The 17,039-nt window shown below is 48.1% G+C and overlaps 1 protein-coding gene and 1 pseudogene across 1 annotated transcript in view; one reads left to right on the top strand and one right to left on the bottom strand.

Annotated features, from left to right (window-relative positions):
- The window catches only part of ARHGAP40 (Rho GTPase activating protein 40), a 50,247-nt gene that overhangs the window by 27,625 nt on the left and 5,583 nt on the right, over window positions 1-17,039 (bottom strand). The window contains exon 2 of the mRNA XM_045362969.3: window positions 117-319. Coding sequence (XP_045218904.2) covers window positions 117-319 — 203 coding nt within the window. The remainder of the gene's footprint in view (window positions 1-116; window positions 320-17,039) is intronic.
- On the top strand, window positions 9,245-9,804 carry LOC102130584 (DNA replication complex GINS protein PSF2 pseudogene; annotated as a pseudogene).

Below are 17,039 nucleotides of genomic sequence, written 5' to 3'. Positions count from 1 at the left end.
CCAGGCAACAGAGAAAATGCTGTCATGTTCTGGTTCATATCTGGATCCTCTCACATTTCTCTGCCTGGAATCAAGCCCTCCCACCACCCCTACAGGCCCCCGCCGGGATCCCTCACCCTCTGGAAGCTGGCCTTCATTCCCGCCACTGTCCTCTTCCCTCAGCTCATCTCTCTGTTGGATCCGTTCCACCTCCATCCAAAAGCCATCCATGCTGGAGCTCTCCGCCGAGGACAGCCGGGAGTGGGAACAGCCGGCAGGGCGTGGTTGCAGGGGATTCTTCTGGGGAAACTGATTCATTCGGCCTGAGGAGGGGCCAGAGCTGTAGCAAGTGGGGAAGGTGCAGGGAGGTCAGCAAGTCTCTGCTCATGATGGGGGTTGTGCTGGGGCTTGTGGCTCTCCAGAAATCAGCCTGGGGCCCCTGGGGGCTAAGCAAGCTTCCCAGGCACGTTTCTCAGGGTGATCTCAGCAAATCGACTGGTGACCCATCACCCCTGTGGGATCCTTGCAAACCAGCAGTGCTGCAGGGGACAGAGCAGGGCCAGACTGCTTTGCTTGCTTCCACCTTCTTGGTGAAGGCGAACAGTCTTGGACATACGTACGGTAAATGCAGCATTCCTGAGAGGGGATTAAACACCAAGACAGGCGAGGAAATGACAGGGCAGTGTCTCACGGATCTCACGGAATTTTTACCCAGAGAGTCTCCTATCTCCTTCCCTCACACCTCCTCCTTTGTGAGTCTGGCTGCCAAGCCCTGGTTTTCCTGTTTGTATCACAGGGCACCTCATCTCCTCCCCTCTCCCAGCCAGCTTTGAACAGAGCAAGTACCCGATCACAGAGGCACTATACATCACGGAGTTAGTCTCATTCTCTCAAGGTGTTCAACCAAGGGCAGAGGGGTCAGTATCAGGCATGTGAACTGGAAGCCATGTGGGGCTGGAGGGACTGGAGTGGCCAGTCTTCCAAGAGAAGCTGAGAGGAGACCCTCTGCAGCCATGGAGGGATGTGGGGTAACCTAAGCTTGATTTTCCAGGTCCCACTTGCAGCTTCTCATGATCCAGGCTATGTGGTTTACCCTAGAGCCCCCATTCCCACATCCTTCCCTTTAATGCCCCTCTTCTTCCCAAGCTACGATCAATGAATTTCTGCTTCATGCAATCAACGAATCTCAGAGTAAGACAGTGCAAGTCTCCTGGTCCATATAAATGAAGTCCAGGACTTCAGATGAGCTTAGGGACAAAATGCCTCTGTTGCTGGCCCAAATCCTTGAGAAACGGTGGGGCTGGTCATAATGGCAAAAATACTACACTGGAGTCATCTAGACCCTGACACGGGCCAGCAAATAGACCATAAACTACCCCTGCCAGAAGAGAGGGAAGAAATCCATTTCCCCAGTTTCCTTAAGTAGGAAAAGTGTATATTCTGCAAGTTCTATAGATATTTAAGCTCCCATGTGGAAACAAACAAAAGGCAAAGAAAACCAATAAACATAGGTGGTTTGAACTGTCCTTTTAAAAAAACAAGACTCATTTGGATTAAAAAGGAAAAGTCATCCACATGCTGCTTTTTTAAAAAATACATACATATATGCTTTTCTGTGTTTTTTGTTTGTTTGTTTGTTTGTTTGTTTTTGTTTTTTGAGACAAGGTCTGCTTCTATGGCCCAGGCTGGAGTACAGTGGCGCGATATGACTCATGGCAACCTCCGCCTCCCAGGCTCAAGCCATCCTCCTACCTCAAGACTCTTGAGTAGCTGGGACTACAGACACACACAACCATGCCTGGCTAATTTTTGCATTTTTGTAGAGACAGGGTTTTTGCCATGTTACCCAGGCTGTTCTCGAACTCCTGGGCTCAAGCAATCCGCCTCCCTTGGCCTCCTAAAGTACTGGGATTACAGGAATGAGCCAGTGAGCCCGGCCTTAAAACAGATTTTTGTTAGCTATATTTTCTGTTATAAAATCAATATGCAGTTATTGTAAAAATTCCCAGCAATGCAGAAATGAGCAAAGTAGAAAATCAATCATTCTCCTGCGACTGCGACCACATTTTCCGTGCTAACACCTTGGTGTGCAGACATCTCATATCTCTCCCCTGGCATATTTAACCTAAAGGCAGGCACTCTCTTCTTCACTCAGGAGATACTGTTTTGGGCTCATGTCAGCCAAGACCCAGAACTCAAGTCCTCCACCAGCCCCACAAGAGTCCCATGCGCACTAAGCATTTGATAGCTCTTTACTGAGGAGCTGGATGCTGACAGGCGGGTCCCCCACACAGTGCGTTTACTTGAAATACCCCGATCTCCTTTTGATGGAGGTTTGGGTTTTATCTATTCATCAATATCACAAACAATACCATCTGTTACCTTTGCTCCTTTGCACAGTAGAAGAGAATCCTAGAAGCAGAATTGCTGAATCAGAGGGTTTGTGAACTCTTGCCGCATGACCTCTAAAAAAGGACTATTTTATTGGATGTTTGTTTGTTTTGACTTTACCTCTGCTGCCTGCTTAGCCCCCCTCTTGTGGGATCCCATCCCCTGGAGTCCCTGAAGGCGTATTTTGCCCTCAGCCTATAACTTCACTCACTGTTGTCCCGTCCGTTTCTGGAGGTGTAATCTAGGACCTAGGGCTGGCTCCATGGATGTGCGACCTGTGCAGTCACACAGGGCCCAGGTTCGGAAGCAGCCCACACTTGGTTCAGAGCTCTGGTGTCACCATCTCAAAATTCTTAAGAATGTTTGAATGAGGGACCCATGTTCTTTCTGCCCATGGCCTGTCCTGCCAGGATTTTACCATAGACCCCGGCTTGTGGCTTCCTCCCAGGCAGCCTGCCCACACAGAGCTCAACTCCGAGTCCTAAACAGTTCCAACCTGAAACAGACTCAAAATGTGGTAAAGCAAAGAAACCTCCAGTCGGCCACAGCCTGAAGGAAGGGACATGGCGCAACCTCCTGGCAACAGCTCCGGCATTTGCACAGAGCAGAAGCTTCACTGGAGACCAAGTCCCAGTTAATTATAAAATTGGCTGTTCCGCTCTATTTATGCTTTTTGAGAAAACTACTAGTCAGTGCCTCCTGCGAATCTGTTTGGCACCCCATGCTGGGGGCACAGCTCCGTTTCCTTGGTTGCTTTGCGATTCACTTTGAAATTACCGACATCTGTGTGTTTTCGTGACAATTTGAAAACTGCAGCGACTAAACCCAAGCAAAATTGTCAACACTGTCACCATTTGATAGCTAAGCAGTGAGGGGGCAGCAATTATTTCTTTGGAAGAACATTCTGAGGAGGTCAGAGAGGGGCACAGGAAAGAACAGAAACAAAATGAAACACCCACAGTGCTAAAGGTATCATTGTTCCAACATTGCATTTTGCAGCATGGCGGTGAGTACCCCTCTTCTAGGAAGAGAACGATAGGAAGAGAACACATCCACAAAAGGTGTTCAGAGCCTCACAAATACAGCTGATGCTTTGTTTTGTTTCCAGCGCTTCGTTGAGGTATAGCGCATGCAGAAAAGTACGCAGGTCCTAAATATACAGCGCGGCCTCCAGTTGTAATTTGGTTTTTTAAACCTTTACCGAGTACTTACTACACACCCAGAGGCAAACATGTTCAAGCATCAGTTTATTTCTTTTTTTTTGAAAAAGGTCTTGCTCTGTCTCAAGTGCAATGGCATGATCATAGCTCACTGCTGCCTCAAAGTCTTGGGCTCAAGCAATGCTCCCACCTCAGCCCCCCAAGTAGCTAGAATTATAGGCACATGCCACCATGCCTAGTTAATTTTTGATTTTCGGTAGAGACGAGGTCTTGCTATGCTGCTCAGGCTGCCCTCAAATGCCTTGACTCCAGTGATCCTCCCAAAGTGCTGGGAGTCCACATGTAAGCCATCAATCCTGGCCAAGCCTCAGTTTAATACATCAGTCCTGGCCGGGCGCGGTGGCTCAAGCCTGTAATCCCAGCACTTTGGGAGGCCGAGACTGGCGGATCATGAGGTCAGGAGATAGAGACCATCCTGGCTAATACGGTGAAACCCCGTCTCTACTAAAAAATACAAAAAACTAGCCGGGCGAAGTGGCGGGTGCCTGTAGTCCCAGCTACTCGGGAGGCTGAGGCAGGAGAATGGCGTGAACCCGAGAGGAGGAGCTTGCAGTGAGCTGAGATCCGGCCACTGCACTCCAGCCTGGGTGACAGAGCAAGACTCCGTCTCAAAAAAAAAAAAAAAAAAAAATACATCAGTCCCATGTGGGGGTGCTATTGTCTCCAAATTACCAACAAGGAAATAGACACAACAGGATTGGGGGACTCACCCAGACTTATCCCATTGGCAAGTGGCAAAACTCGGATTTGAACCCAGGTTGCAAGGCCCAGTGCCAGGGCACTTCACTGCCATACTAGATGATTTAGGGAGGCCCCAGGTGTAAATGAAGTAATCTGAATGCATTTTTTCTTCCCCACTCTAGACACTGTGCCCCTCTCAGAGTTCCCCGTCTCATCAAATGGTTCCATCAAGCACTCTGAGAGCCACTCCTCACACCCTTTTTGGTGTCTCCACATTCCATGAACCCCTAATGAATTTTACCTTTCATACAACTCTTCTATCCACTAACTTCTGAACCACCACTCTGGCCCAAGCCACCATCACTTCTCGCCTGAACCACAGCCTCATCGCAGTCTTCCTATGTTTCTTCTATATATCCTTCTCTGGTTCAGAAAGATCTTCCAAGCTCCCAGAACTGGCCTTTCACTGCATCTAGGAATCCTCATGGTATCCCAGGACACTGAGGATAAAATCCAAATGCCTTACAAAGGCATTGGGCTGACCTGCCTATGCTTCTAGCCTCGTCTCACATACCTCCTTCTTCCCTCTGCCTGGAATGTCCCTCCCTTGTCTGCTAACTACCCTTCAGATCTCAGACTCAAAGTCACTTCCTCAAACACAACTTTTCTCATCCCTAACCTGGATTAAGTCTCTGCTCTTTGCTTTTCTATAACACATTCATTTCTATTGGAACTATTTCTTTCTTGGCTTCTCTATTCCCTGCTGTCTTCCCAGTGCCTAGAACACTGCCTGGAATATCGTAGTTGTAGCGGATACCATGTATGGCCCAACATTCTCTCACAGTTCTCCCATGGGGAGGTGGGGCCTGTGTCTCCTCCCCTTGAATCTGTCAGGCTGCGACAGCTTCAGCTAAGAGAACACAGCAGAGGTCAAGTGATGAGACTTCTCCGTCTGGTCATAGTGACCAAGCTGATCCCACCTGCCTCTCTCACTCTCTGCTTGCTCCTTGGAATGGGTTGCTACATTGAGAAGCTCAGGCCAAGTGCCAGGTCACATGCAGGTGCCCCAGTCGACAGCCTGAGCCGAACCTCACCCTTGAATTGTTTTAGTGTAGGTGTCAGGCACATGAGTAGAGAAACTTCCAGACAGATGACTCCAGTCCCCAGCAAGAAGTCACCCCCAGCCGTTCAGTCTTCCCAGGTGACACCCCAGACATCACGGAGCAGAGGGCAGGTACCCTTGCCCGCTCTGTCCCAATTCCTTACCCATCGAATCCCTGAGCAGAATAAAATGATGGTCGTTAGATGCCACAAAGCAATAGATAAACTGATGTGTAAATTTAGAAGTCAAGAACTTTGGGCTGGGCGCGGTGGTTCACGCCTGTAATCCCAGCACTTTGGGAGGCTGAGACGGGTGAATCACGAGGTCAGGAGTTCAAGACCAGCCTGGTCAACATGGTGAAACCCCATCTCTACTAAAAAATACAAAAAATTAGTGGGCGTGGTAGCGGGTGCCTGGAATCCCAGCTACTCAGGAGGCTGAGGCAGGAGAATTGCTTGAACCTGGGAGGCAGAGATTGCAGTGAACCGAGATCGCACCACTGCACTCCAGCTCAGGTGACAGTGTGAGACTCCGTCTCAGAAAAAAAAAAAAAAAAGTCAAGAAATTTGGCTCTAGTGTCAAATGGGTCTGAATTTGAATCCTAGATTTGTTGTTTATTAGCAATGTCACCTTGGGGAGTCCCCAAACCTGGCTGGGCCTTAGCTTCCTCATTTTAATATGAAGCTAACAGACTACCTTGGGCAGTGTAGTGTAAGAGCCGATTCACTCATTCAGCTAATGTTTATTGAGCCCTTACTGCGGCCAGTTACTAGGAAGCGAATATATATAAGGTGCTTAGAACAGGAAGTCCTCAGTCAATGTAGTTTGATCAATATACGTTGCTTCTGGGCTCTTCCTATCTGAGATTCAGACAGGGCAAGTGATTCACCCAAGACTGCCCAGCCAGTGAGTGGCCTCTAGTTCCTGTCCTGCAGAGTGGTCAAGGGCTTACAAGCGCAGACCATGGAAGAAATATATTCCCGCAGAGAGTCAGAGGGCCGGAGCCCTCACAGTGGCTTGGAGCCTTCCTGAATGCAAAGCCCTTCTCTCCACACACACGAACTTTCCCCCCAGGTGGCCTGGAAGATGAGGCAGGGCCTAGAAGTCCTCGGCTCCCATCCAAGCTCCCCTGCTCATGCTCTGTGCAGCTGTGGGCATGTCCCTTTTCCTCTATGGACCTCAGCTTCCAAGTCTGTAAAATGGGAAGGCAGGGGTAGAGAAGGGGGCTTTGCAAGGTGATCTTAGCGAGATCCTTGCCCCTGAGGTCACAGCAGGCAGTGAGAATAATATGACAGTGGAGCAAAGGCCTTTCCCAAAGGGCAGGGCTGCAGAAACCCATGCAAGGCTGAGAGCCACAGAAGCGAGAGCTTGCTCAGCGAAGCCGAGAGCCGGCATGACCGAGGGAGCAAGAATGCGGGCCATCGGGATGAGCCGGTGGAGGTGGGGCCGAGCCTCCCCTCCAGCAGCCAAACCAGGTCAGCTCAGCCTGGACCTGCTGGGGCAGGGAGCATGGCCTGGCTTCAGCAACCCAGCCGAGGGCTTCCCCCGAAAGTGGTGAATAGGGCTTTGGGGGCAGCCTTCAATTCCACTGAGAGAGCCTGCCCTTGACCTCGCCACCCTGACTCTGATGAAATGCTGACAGCAGAGGGTGTGGCATTCCAGAGTTCAACAGGCTGAGTTCTGTCCCGACCTGACACCGAGGAATCTTGGGCGAGATGTTTCACTTGTCTTAGCCTCAGTTTCCTCTGCAAAGTGGGGGCCAGTCAGAGCTATCCTCACTGCGAGCATCACAGGAAATGTAAATGAGACGTCTGACAAAATATCTGGCCTATACTAGGTGCACAAGAAATGGGAATTGTTGTAATAATAATAGGTACTATTATCATTATTGGCAGCATCACCATTATCCTCATCATAAGTATTATAGGTTACAGTGAGTGAAGGAAAAGGCTTTAGTCACAAGCTCAGGTTCTGTGGCCATAGGGACAAGTGACTCCAACACATGCCCTGGAGTGAGCTGGCATTGACTATTCTAATCAACAGGCATTAACAGTGACCTGCTGCAAGGTACTACTCTGAACACTGCATTAAAGTTCCTCAGGCCAGGCATGGTAGCTCACACCTGTAATCCCAGTGCTTTGGGAGGCCAAAGCGGGTGGATCATGAGGTCAGGAGTTTGAGACCAGCCTGGCCAACATGGTGAAACATGTTGTATAATATACAAATAATTAGCTGGGCGTGGTGGCAGGCACCTGTAATTCTGGCTACTCAGAAGGCTGAGGCAGGAGAATCGCTTGAACCCAGGAGGTGAAGGTTGCAGTGAGCCAAGACTGTACCACTGCACTCCAGCCTGGGTAACAGCACGAGACTCCACCTCAAAATAAATAAATAAATAAATACATACATACATACATACAAACTTCCTCAAGCTCAGTACTAACAGCATGTCAGCAGGATGATTATTTGCTGTGAAGGAGGGCTGTCCTGTGTATTGTAGTAAGTTTAGCAGCATCCCTGACCTCTACCCACTAGATGCCAAAGCATCTCTCTCAGTTTTAACAATGACATATGTCTCCAGACCTTGCCAAATGTTCCCTGGGGAACACCATCATTCTGGCTGAGAAACACTGCTTAGCATGGATTAACTCATTTACTCTTCACAACTTATTATTATCCCATTTTACAGATGGGAAAACAGAGGCACAGTGATTAAGTGCCTTCTGTAAGGTTACCTGACTAGTAAACGGCAGAACTGGATTTGACCCCAGGAAGTCTGGCTCTGTAGTCCACGTTCTCAACCACTGTTTAATAAGCTGCTTGTACAACAGTCTTTCCTCAATTGTGAATGTTTTCTTTTCTTTCATTGGCCGGATGCAGCCTGTGGTTGGTGAGGGAATACCACTAGCCCAGATGTAGCCCCAGTTCTGCCTCTGATCAGCTGGGTTCTTATCTATCACCTGAGCCACAAAGTTGCTGGACTCTTTTGAACACGTCCTTTGTGCCATAATTATTTTTGGGTAATGATATGTTGTGGAGCGATGAATTTAGATTGTCCCCAGTGGGGCGGGCTGGAGGAGCAACAGATAGCCACTGTTGGGCAGTGCCAAGCTTTACTTTGCTGAGCAGGGAATCTGAGGGAAGGTGACAAGTTGGGGGTGAAGGGAAAGGAGGGAGAGAGGTGCGTGAGAGAGCTAGCCGCCATCAGGGAGTGGCTGTGTGGGATGCCTTGTGCCTTTGGCTCTGGGCAAACCCAGGCATGCAATGTGCCTAGGTGGTGGGGTGGCCCTCTCACACTTCTATCAACACCATGAGAAGAGCCGTCCCTGGACAACTGCTGCCTGGGTCCCAGAATGAACACATGTGGCGCAGACCACAGCCCAGTAAGCAGGGAGGAGTAAGTTCAACTGGACCCATGGCTAGAAATGGAGCTGCCCAGCAGAGCCTAGGGTAGAGCAGCTAATCCCCAGCCACCTTCAGACACAGCGGTGGGAGTATATGATCATCGCCTCGGGAAATGATCCCCGCTGGGTTTGGGGATCATTTGTCACACAGTGATAGCTGACAGGGACAGCACACTATTGCACAACCCCAGCAGCTCTGCGGTGAGCCCACTCTGCCACTCAAACACATTCCCGGGTACCAGGTACACATGCCAGTGGCTGTGTGCACGCTCCATGTTCCACCCTATCTCCAACCCCCAGATAAAGTGACTCACCCGGTTCTGAGTCAGGAATCAATGAAGGATAGGAATTGGGCCTCTTAGAGCAGAAATTGAAAGGCAATCTTGGGGAAAACGGTGGCCACACGCCTCCTCCGGGATGCTGAGGGGCCGGAGGAGACCGTGAGGCCCGAGCCGGCTGCTCACGCTGCCATGGACATGGCCGAGGTCGAGTTCCTGGCCGAGAAGGACCTGGTTACCATTATCCCCAACTTCAATCTGGACAAGATCTACCTCACTGGGGTGGGTACCTGGGGCCTTTTAACCGTGGTTTACCAGTGGAAGTGCCCCCGTGGCTGGCAATTAACCTGAAGCAAAGACACAAATGTTGACTGCTCCCTCCGGAGTGGATGGACGTAGGAAAGTTGGAGAAGATGAGGAATCATGAACGAAAGGAAGAAACTTTCACCCCAATGCCCGGCCCTTACTACATGGAACTTACCAAGCTCCTGTTAAATCATGCTTCAGACAACATCCCAAAGGCAGATGAAATCTGGACCCTGGTCAAGGACATGTGGGACACTCGTATAGCCAAACTCCGAGTGTCTGCTGACAGCTTTGTGAGACAACAGGAGGCACATGCCAAGCTGGATCACTTGACCTTGATGGAGATCAACACCAGCAGGACTGTCCTCACACAAGCGCTCAGCCACATGTACAAACTCCGCACAAACCTCCAGCCTTCGGAGAGTACTCAGTCTCAGGACTTCTAGAGAAAGGCCTGGTACAGGCCGCTTGCTGGGGGATGTGAGTGCTCAGGACAGGGTGAGGTACTCATGGTTCTGGAGCTCTAGAAGCACTTTCTAATGCATGAAAAACGTGTGATGGTGCAAGGAATGGATTCGTGACGTTGGAGAAGCAACAAGTTTGTGATTAGTCCTTAAAACTTAGCTCCCTGGGATGTTCTTCAATTCCACATCTGTTTCTAGAAATCGGCCTTCTCCGCCCCACCTCCGCACTTTTGAGAAAGAAAAAAGCTTTAGGCAAATAAGTTATCGCCCCTAGCAGAGCCACTTGGGTCTCCTGCATGGAAACCGTCACACTTGGGTAAGTGTTCAGTGACTGGTAGGTGTAGAAAGAGCAGGAGTGGCCATGTGGCCAATGGCTTTTTCCCCCCACTTCTTGATCCTGATTTCTTGGGCTAAATTTAGACTCTCCCACAGAGGTGGGTCACAGAGAAGGATGGTAGATGGTGCAGCTAATGATGCTGACCAGTGCTTATCCTCTAAACCCCAATCCACAATAAAAATAATGGACCCAACTTGAAAGAAAGAAAGAAAGAAAGAAAGAAAGAAAGAAAGAAAGAAAGAAAGAAAGAAAGAAAGAAAGAAAGAAAGAAGAAAGAAAGAAAGAAAGAAAGAAAGAAAGAAAGAAAGAAAGAAAGAAAGAAAGAAAGAAAGAAAGAGAAAGAAAGAAAGAAAGAAAGAAAGGCAGGCAGGCAATCTCAGGGCACAGCCATGGGCATATGGGTGTGCCAGGGAATTGTGGGTGCACAGTCACTCATGAATGTGTATATAGCCATGTGTGCCTATGAAGAGGGTCTCTCCTCTGTTGCCTCAGGACTTGCCAGGAGGTTTCAATTCTTCATGCCCACCTATATAGCTCACATAACTTAGTACATGATGACGACTTAAATGGTGACCCTCTGAATGTAACACTCTTATGCAGTGCACAACCTGAACATCAGGACACAGCAACACTCACATCTACGAAGCAATCCCTGTGGGGACAGGGTTAGGATGGGTGGGAATGAGATGTTATAAAAGGCAAATCTTATCTTTACATTTTTAAGTATCATCTTAACTGAGCTCCTAAAATCCCTCTGTGACTACAACTTTCCCATTAAGACGCAGAAGACTGGCTCATTCTGGACAGTGTGACCTTTCTTTGAATTATTAAATAATGCTTGCCACATCTCTTTCACATAACAATTCGGCTAGATCTGATCTGTGGGTTATGAAAGTCACAAGCTTGGCTAGTTTGTGTTATAGACAACAAGAATAAAACATTCTGAAATGTAATTAATGTAATTTAGCTTCCTGAATCACACAGGAGGCTGGGCTGGGAGATAGGGAAGGCACAGCTATGGGTGCCCCCTTCAGCTGTTCAAGTTGGGCACAAATCAGAAGAACAGAGGACCCATGCTGGGCCCAAGAAGCTGCATCCTAGGTGTGGAGACCAGGCCCAGAAACCTTCTCCAGGGCAGGATGCTTCTCCACCCTGCCCATGGGCTGGAATCTCCCAGGGAGCTTGCCCCAGCCAGACCAATGACACCCAAACTGCTGGGAATGGGACCTGGGCACCAGTATTGTTGATTCCATTGCACAACCAGGGTTGGGAAGTCAGGAGTATCATTATGTTGCTGGGGTTCAGAGAATTGCATAGGTTTCAAGAGTTGGGTGGGAACTGACGGATTGCATCAAAATTCTCACATAGCACTTCTGGGAGGGGCAGCCTGCATTTTTGAGATGGCTGGGGGAGATTAAGATACTGCCCATGACCTCTGAGATGACAAATATTTGCAACTGAAGATCATGATCTACCAATCTCCATCTGAGATAGCAAACCGCATCCCCTCACCACGTCCCCAACACGCACCCTGGATTTTCACACCTTTTAAATAGCTTGCCATCATTTGAAAATGAGGAGGTCTCACATTTTTAAGTCCTCTAGTTCCATTTTCTCCTGGGAAAAAATAATCAGTGGAGATGATAATCCTGGGTCTCTGTCTCTAAGTGACAATTGGCTGAAGCCAAGTGGTGGCTGCCTCTTAAAACGGGCTTCCAGCCAGCAGCATAGCCCTGTGGTGCTTGCCAGAGAAGCTTTGAAAGTCGTTAAGTTGTGTAGGCTTGCCCTGATCCTTCCTTCGAACAAGGTTATAGACACTTGTGTGTCCCTTCCTGAGTCACTTAGATTGTCATCTTGATTTGTCCAATATTATAGCCACTTGCCACCTGAGCGCTTGAAATATGGTATTTAGTATGAATGAGGAGCTGAATTTTTAACTCCTTCCTTCCTTCCTTCCTTCCTTCCTTCCTCCTTTCCTTTCCTTTCCTTTCCTTTCCTTTCCTTTCCTTTCCTTTCCTTTTCCTTTCTTTTCTTGCATTTTGAGACAGAATCTCACTCTTTTTCCCAGGTTGGAGTACAGTGGTGCAATCTCAGCTCACTGAAACCTCTGCCTCTTGGGTTTAAGTGATTCTCCTGCCTCAGGCTCCTGGCTGGGATTACAGGCACCTTCCACCACGCCCAGCTAATTTTTGTATTTTTAGTACAGACAGGGTTTCTCCATGTTGGCCAGGCTGGTATCAAACCCCCAACCTCAGGTGATCTGCCCTCCTCGGCCTCCCAAAGTGCTGGGATTACAGGTGTGAGCCACCGTGCCCAGCCAACTTTATTTAATTTTAACTAATTTAAATTTAAAACTAGATACTTGTTTCATTTACTGGAAAAGGCCTAAATATGTTTAGAACAACTTGGGTACACAAATCTACTTTTCCAACTGTATATTTTATGAACTCTAAATATACATTAAGGAGTTCTGATGAAAATTTAGCATCCTATCGGAGATTGCTGGAAACGAAAAATACACACTGGATTTTGAAGACTTCATATTTGAAAATGTAAAATATCTCATTGTTTTCTATTGATTACATGTGAACATATTCTGGACATATTGGGTGAAATAAAATGTTGTTTTTATTAAAATAACATTAAGTATTAATGTCATTAATTTGATCATATTAAAAGTTTTAGACCAGGCACAGTGGCTCATGCCTGTAATCCCAGCATTTTGGGAGGCCGAGGCAGGAGGATCATCTGAGCCCGGGAGTTGGAAATCAGCCTGGGCGACACAGCAAGACCCTATCCCTAGAAAAAAATTACAAAAATTAGCTGGGTGTGGTGGTGCATAACTGGAGTCCCAGCCGTTCAGGAGCATAGGCAGGAGGATTGTTTGAGCCTGGGAGTTTGAGTTTGCAATGAGCTATGATTATGTGACTGCACTCCAGTTTAGGTAAAAGGGTGAGACCCTGTCTCTAAAAACAAACAAACAAACAAACAAACAAAAGTTTTAAATAGGCTTAACGCCCTCTGTAAACCAAAAATAAAATCCTAAGCCGCCCAGCCAATTGAACAGACCCACTCTCTTGGCCAAGGGAATCCCAGGGAAACCTGCAAAACTGAATTCGTGGCCATGATGGGCCATGATGGGAGACTGGACACTCCTCATCATATGCTCCTCCCTTTTGTAGTTTAGGCACAGCATCTGACCAGCATTAATGTTAAAATAGATATCACAATTGCCAGGCATGGTGGCTCACACTTGTAGTCCCAGCACTTTGGGAGGCTGAGGCAGGTGGATCACTTGAGACCAGGAGTTCAAGACTAGCCTGGCCAACATGGTGAAACCCCATCCCTACTAAAAATACAAAAATTAGCCAGGCATAGTGGTGGGTGCCTGTAATCCCAGCTCCTTGGGAGGCTGAGGCAGGACAATCGCTTGAACCCCGGAAGTGGAGGTTGCAGTGAGCTGAGATTTCGCCACTGCACTCCAGCCTGGGTGACAGAGTGAGACTCTGTTAAAAAAAGAAAAAAAAAAAAAGACATCACAAGACTGACAAAATGGACTTTTTGTGACCATAACATAACCAATTATAAACAGGATCTATGGCCGTGCCAGACGAAGGTGAACTTACACACCCCTACGAGCAACTCTGACCCGGTATAGTGGTTAACAGACTTCCTTCTCTTAAACATTCCTTTCTGCTGACTCCAAATTTTTAGACAAAGCTTTACGCCTCTAACCAATTGCAAATTAAAGAATCTCTGAATCCACGTATAACCTGTAAGTCCCGGCTTCAAGATATGCCGCCTTTTCCGGCCAAACCACTTATACAGCTTCCATGCTTTGAGTTGCGCCTTTGCCTATAACTCCTGTCTCCCCTAAAATGCGTAAAACCAAACTGTAATCTGACTACCATGGAGACACCTTCTCAGGACCTCTTGAGACTATGTAAGGGTCTCTTACACTGGCTCAGAATAAACCTTAAAATATATTACAGAGCTTGGTTTTCCTATTCACAGCTCGGTTCCACAATCCTCACCATGCCCTGAGATGTTACACTCTGCCACGTGACGCCCTGAGGGTCCCACTTAATCCTTGAAGGCATCAGAGTTTACAACTCCTGGTCTATAACATCTTCCTAGCTGGTTTGGGGTAGGGGGGTGGCGCAGTGGGGGGAGTTTTTAAAAATCTTATGAAAGTTGTGGATCCTCTCTCCGGAAAATTGCACACACACAGAGATGTGTAACATTTAGAAAATAATTTTAGTGGTTCTCAGATCTTTGAAGGTCCATCCTTGAGCCCCAGATTAAGAACATCCGGTCTTTAAAGCCTTCAGAAAAGACCAGCAGGAAGAACATCAGGCAGGTTGCCGTGGTTTCACCTCCTCTTAGGCTGGCCTAGGGCTGAGGCATGGCCTTATTATCCTTGTCTTTGCTGCAGGCACCTTCACAGGGAGGGCCTCATCACTCACTCTTCCATTGTGCGCTCAAGGGCTTAAGAGCCAGATTGTCATCCCACCTTCAGGTCTCCTGGCCCTGGGGTTGCAGCCAGGCTCAGGGCTTGAAAGCAAACTCCAATCCCATCTCTCCTCTGCCCCGCTCTCTGCTCCAGCCAGTGTGAGCTACGTATACCCCTCAGAGGCACCAGGCTTCCTCTTCTCCTGACGTTTTGCCCAGCTACTGCCAGGAACACTCTTCTCCTTCCCATCCTTGGCCTGCTCAGTGCCTACTTTGGGACTGAGCTGAGGCATCACCTCCTCCAGGAAGACTTCCTGCAGCCCTCCTACAGGTGTTGGGCTCACTGATGTCCTGGCACTTACCACCCTCCATAGTCATTGCCTTTTGTTTTCTCCTTTATACTGGGACCTCTGATATCAGAGACATTCTATTTACTATTATATAAGCCCAGCTCCCAAAACAGAGCAGATATTGATAAATATTTGAAGGATTAATACATTTAACTCAGTGGTTCTCAAAGTGGGGGCTCCAGACCTTCCGTATCAGCATCACTTGGGAGCCTGTTAGGAATGCACATTTTCAGCCCTCACCCCAGAACTACAGAATTAGAAACTCTGGGGGTGGGGTGCAGCAATCTGGGTTTGCACAAGCCCTCCAGGTGACTCCAAGGCACTGATCTAAGCCCCAGGTTGGAGGGAGGCAGGATGACTCCTGAGGGTGGAGGCAGGTGACTAAAGTTTGGAAAAGCAATGTGGAAGAGTGGCTGCGGGTAGGCAGAATAACCCCCCGCTCCCCACTACTCCCTGGAATCTGTAAATGAGTGTGTTACATGGCCGAGGTGGGATGAAGTTGCAGATGGAATTATAGTTGCTAATCAGCTGATTTTGGGGAGATTATTCTGGGTTGCCTAAGTGGGCCCAGTGAAACCACTAAGGCCCTTAAATGGGGAAGAGGGAGGCAGAAGAGTGAAAACCAGAGAGATGGTAGCATGAGAAGGACTCAGCCCGCCACTCTTGGCTTTGCCGATGCAGGTGGACCACAACTTAAGGAAGGCAGGTGGCTTCTTGAAGCTAGAAAATTGATTGTCCCCGAGAGCCTCCAGAAAGGATCACAGTCCTGCTGACACCTTGATTTTTAGACCAGTAAGACCCATTTTGGACTTCTGACCTCCAGAACTCTAAGACAATACATTTGTATTGTTTCAGTCACTAAATTTGTGGCCCTTTGTTACCGCCCCAACAGAAAACATTGACTGCAGTGGCTAAGGACCAAGGCCCTGGAGTCACACTGTCTGGGCCTAGGTCTGTCCTCTCGATGTGTGGCCTATAAAATCAGGGTAATGGTGGGATAATATACAGAAGGCAGTGAGGATGAAATAAAGTAACGCCTGTAAAACATTCAGCCCATAGTAAGTACTCCGAAAACATGAAAACACAAGGCTGTATTCGGACCAATGAGCAGCCGACAGTCCTCTTCAGATGGGGCGAACAGCCCCAGGGAACAGAGCAGTAACTAGAGAACTAAAGGGGGAGTGGGCTGAGAAGAGGCTTCCTGGAGGAGGTGGTGTTGAAACTCCGTTTTAAAGGAACAGTCAGTGAATGTCAGGGAGGAAATGAGATATGCAAATCCCCCAGGAATGGGGGCAGGTCTTTTATGCTGGGAAGTGCAAAGGAATTTCCCTGGGTGGATAGAAGTCTGTATTAGGGTTTAATGAGAACAAAATCGGTAAGAAATAAATGGTAGTGGGGAACAACTCTCCAAGCAAATTAAAATCCAGAAGCCGTAACAGAAGAAAGCTGAGCTGATTACATCAAGACTTAAAACTTTTGTATGACAAAAGACACTATAAAAAATGTCATAAGACCTTTTTCCTCAACTGAGAGGAAATATCTGCAAGAAATGATAAAGTGTTACTATCCAGTTTATATAAAGAGTTCCTGGAAAGCAACAGGAAAAAAAAAATACCCAAAAAATCTACTGGGAAAGTCGGCAGCAGATAGAAATCAACAAGTCACAGGAGATAAAATGCAAACGCCCTGTGCAGAAAAGATGTGGAGCCTCGCAAGTAATCAGGGAAATGCAAATTAAAACAAGGATGAACTCTATCTATCAGATTGGCAAACACAGAAAAGATTGCCAACACCCGGGGCTGGCAAGTGTTGAGAAAAGACATTCTCACACTTGGATGAGCATCTGCTGGTCAATTTGGGTAGAGTCGGTGATGCCTGACAGGAGGGAAGGTGAAGAAGTGGCCTCCACATTGCAGGCAGGGTGAGGACCCCAGGCTTGTGAAGGGCTGCAGCCTAACCGCTTGGTGTAATTAACACCTTCACCTTTGCTTCATTGTGAGTAAAGAGGGAAAATAGGAAGCTCCATCCGAAGGGACCTGCCCTTAGCTGGTTTGTAAGCAGGATCCGGGGAGGTGCCT

Source organism: Macaca fascicularis, chromosome 10, assembly GCF_037993035.2.
Source record: "Macaca fascicularis isolate 582-1 chromosome 10, T2T-MFA8v1.1".
In the NCBI taxonomy this organism is placed as follows: Eukaryota; Metazoa; Chordata; class Mammalia; order Primates; family Cercopithecidae; genus Macaca; species Macaca fascicularis.
This window is presented reverse-complemented; position numbering and strand designations above follow the sequence as displayed.